The 2659-nt window shown below is 58.5% G+C and overlaps 1 protein-coding gene across 1 annotated transcript; it reads right to left on the reverse strand.

The window, feature by feature from the left end:
• Positions 1-1332: 1332 nt before the first annotated feature.
• Positions 1333-2265, reverse strand: LOC137140824 (olfactory receptor 11H6-like). The gene has a single exon (XM_067529468.1). The coding sequence runs from the start codon at positions 2263-2265 to the stop codon at positions 1333-1335; it is 933 nt and encodes a 310-aa protein (XP_067385569.1).
• Between the last annotated feature and the right edge of the window lie 394 nt (positions 2266-2659).

Here is a 2659-nt window from a genome sequence, read left to right on the forward strand (position 1 = left end):
ACTCCTGGGATCTATCCGTAGCTCTGGAAGTGAAGTGGGACCCTGTGAGTTAGAACAGGGTCTGGGATTCTAGGGGCTGGAATCTCCATCCTTACAGGTTTTTAAGCTGAGGCTTGACAAAGCCCTGGGGTTAGCTGAGGTTAGTCCTGCTTTGAGCAGGGGGTTGGACTAGATGACCCTGCTAATATTCTATGACTGGCTGGGAAATGTGTAAGCGAGATGCACCCAGATAATCCTGGCCAACGAGCTGCACCCCACATGCTGCAGAGGAAGGTAGAAAACCCCCTAGGTCACTGCCGGTCTGAGCAGAGAGGAAATTCCTTCCCAGCCCACGTCTGGGGACCAGCTACGCCCTGAGCACATGAGCAAGAGCCAGCCAGCTGAGCAGCTGGGACAGAAAATGCTCAGTGCCACCTCAGAGCCACCCCGGGCAATGTCCCGTCTCCAGCAGTGGCCATCCCTGATGCTTCTGAGGAAGAAGAGAACAATCGAATAATTATTTTGGAGAGGGGGGTCCCTTCCTGAGCCTTGCAGGGACCAGCTGAAACCCTGCAGTACGAGCTTTTGGGAACATCAGACGTGAACCACAAGGAACCTCCAGGGCTGCCACCCCCACCCCTCCATCCCAAGAGACTCCATCACACAATCCGGCTCGGACATTGTCCAGCTCTTCCAGAAAACAAATGAAGTTATTTACCACCATGACCCTGGTTTGGAGGCTGTCCCAGAACCTCGCACCTCTGATGGGTAGAGAACGTCTTCTCCTTTCTGTCCCTTGGTGTGGGAGGGGAGTGGGGTCCAGTGGTTAGATCAGGTGAAGCTGGGACTCCTGGGTTCTGTCCCTGGCTGTGAAAGGGGAGTGTGATCCACACCAAACAATACAACACTGCCATGATTTGGGTCCCGGGTCTCAGTCTCTAGCCATCACCAGACTGGCAGGGGAGAAAGGAGCAGAATGTGGCCCTCTGGATCTAAGGGTGAGACCACATTGATACAGGGAACAAGCTGGAAATGCAGCTGCACAAACAGGGCAGAGATGCAAGCCAGCCTCCTCGCCCACACACTCGGTCTGCTCTGCTCTGCACACCCCCACTGAGCAGGGCTCATTTCCTCCAGCAAAGACACAACCCTCCCAGCTCCCGTTTGCGTTCTGGCTGTGCCATCCCACGGGCGTTTTTGAACATGAGGCGGGACTCGCAACAGTCGTGGGAAATGCTGTGTGTTCCCCCCGCAGGGCTGGAGCCAGCACCCCTTAGAAAGGAAAGGACTCATATCTCATTGCCCACCCCGCTGACCGGCCAGTCCCTGCAGACTGGGACCAGAACACAACCCCTACCGCCCTCCCAGCAGCGTCCTCCTCAGCGCCTCCTTCATCTCCTTGCTTCGCAGGCTGTAGATCAGCGGGTTGAGGAAGGGGGTGGTCACGGCGTAGAAGAATGTTGCCAGCTTCCCGCTGCCCCCCGAGGTGGACGGGTTGACGTAGGTCACCATGACAGAACCCCAGAAGAGGCCCACGACAGCCACGTGCGAGGTGCAGGTGGAGAAGGCCTTCTGTCGCCCGGCCCCTGTGGGCAGGCTCAGCACCACCCGGACCATTAGCCCGTAGGAGGTCAGGGTGAAGCAGGCGGTGCCTAAGATGATGAGGGAGGTCAGGGTGTAGCAGGTCAGCTCGGTCCGGGGAGCTGGGGTGCAGGAGGCGGCCAGCAATGGGCCCGGGTTGCAGACAAAATGATCCAGGGTGTTGGGGCCGCAGTAGGAGAGCTGGGAGACGAGGGCGACGGGCCCTATGAACCAGAGGTAGCCGGTGAGCCAGCAGGAGGCCGCCAGCAGCCAGGAGCTGTGCGGGGACATGAGGACGGGATAGTGCAGGGGGTGGCAGATGGCCAGGTACCTGTCCAAGGCCATGGCTGCCAGGAAGAGGCACTCAGTAGTACCCGTGGAAAAGAAGAAGTAGAACTGCACAAAGCAGGCGTGGAAGGAGATGGGGATGCCGGGGTTCATGAGGTCGAAGAGCATCCGCGGCACGGTGGTCGTGATGTAGCAGACCTCCAGCCAGGCGAAGTTCCCCAGAAGGATGTACATGGGCAGGCGTTGGAGGCGGGGGTCCCGCAGCACGGCCCACACGATGCTCAGGTTGCCGGCCAGCATCCCGGCATAGGTGCAGGAGAGGAGGGCGCAGGCGAGATCCCGGCCCAGCCGGCTCAGGGAGGGGAAACCCAGCAGGATGAACTTGGTCACCGGGCTGGTGCCGTTGGCTGGATTCATTAGGGGTTGGGGGGGCCTGCAGATGAAAGGAAATGATCGACAAGATGCCAAGGCTCTACCCAGAGATCTGGGAGGGGAGCGGGGTCTAGTGGTTACAGGAGTCACAGCCAATCTCTTATACACATCACATCCCAAAGTCCTCCCCAGCCACCTGTCCCACCACCCAATGTCCCACCTCCAGGCATTGCCTGGGGCTTCAGAGGAACAAGATTTAACCCCCCTCAAAAAATAAAAAACAACCCAAGCTCTCTCCGAATACATGGGGCAGTGGGGTGGAAATCCCTTCCTGGCCCCTGCCGATGTCCAGATGTATCCTGAAGCACGAGCGTTGAGAATGTGGGACATTCACTGGAAATGAGCCCCAGGGCTGTTAAGCTTTGCCCCCACCCTTCCA

This window comes from Emydura macquarii, unplaced genomic scaffold (genome assembly GCF_026122565.2).
Source record: "Emydura macquarii macquarii isolate MOO-44397 ecotype Brisbane River unplaced genomic scaffold, CSIRO-AGI_Emac_v2 contig_2990, whole genome shotgun sequence".
In the NCBI taxonomy this organism is placed as follows: Eukaryota; Metazoa; Chordata; order Testudines; family Chelidae; genus Emydura; species Emydura macquarii.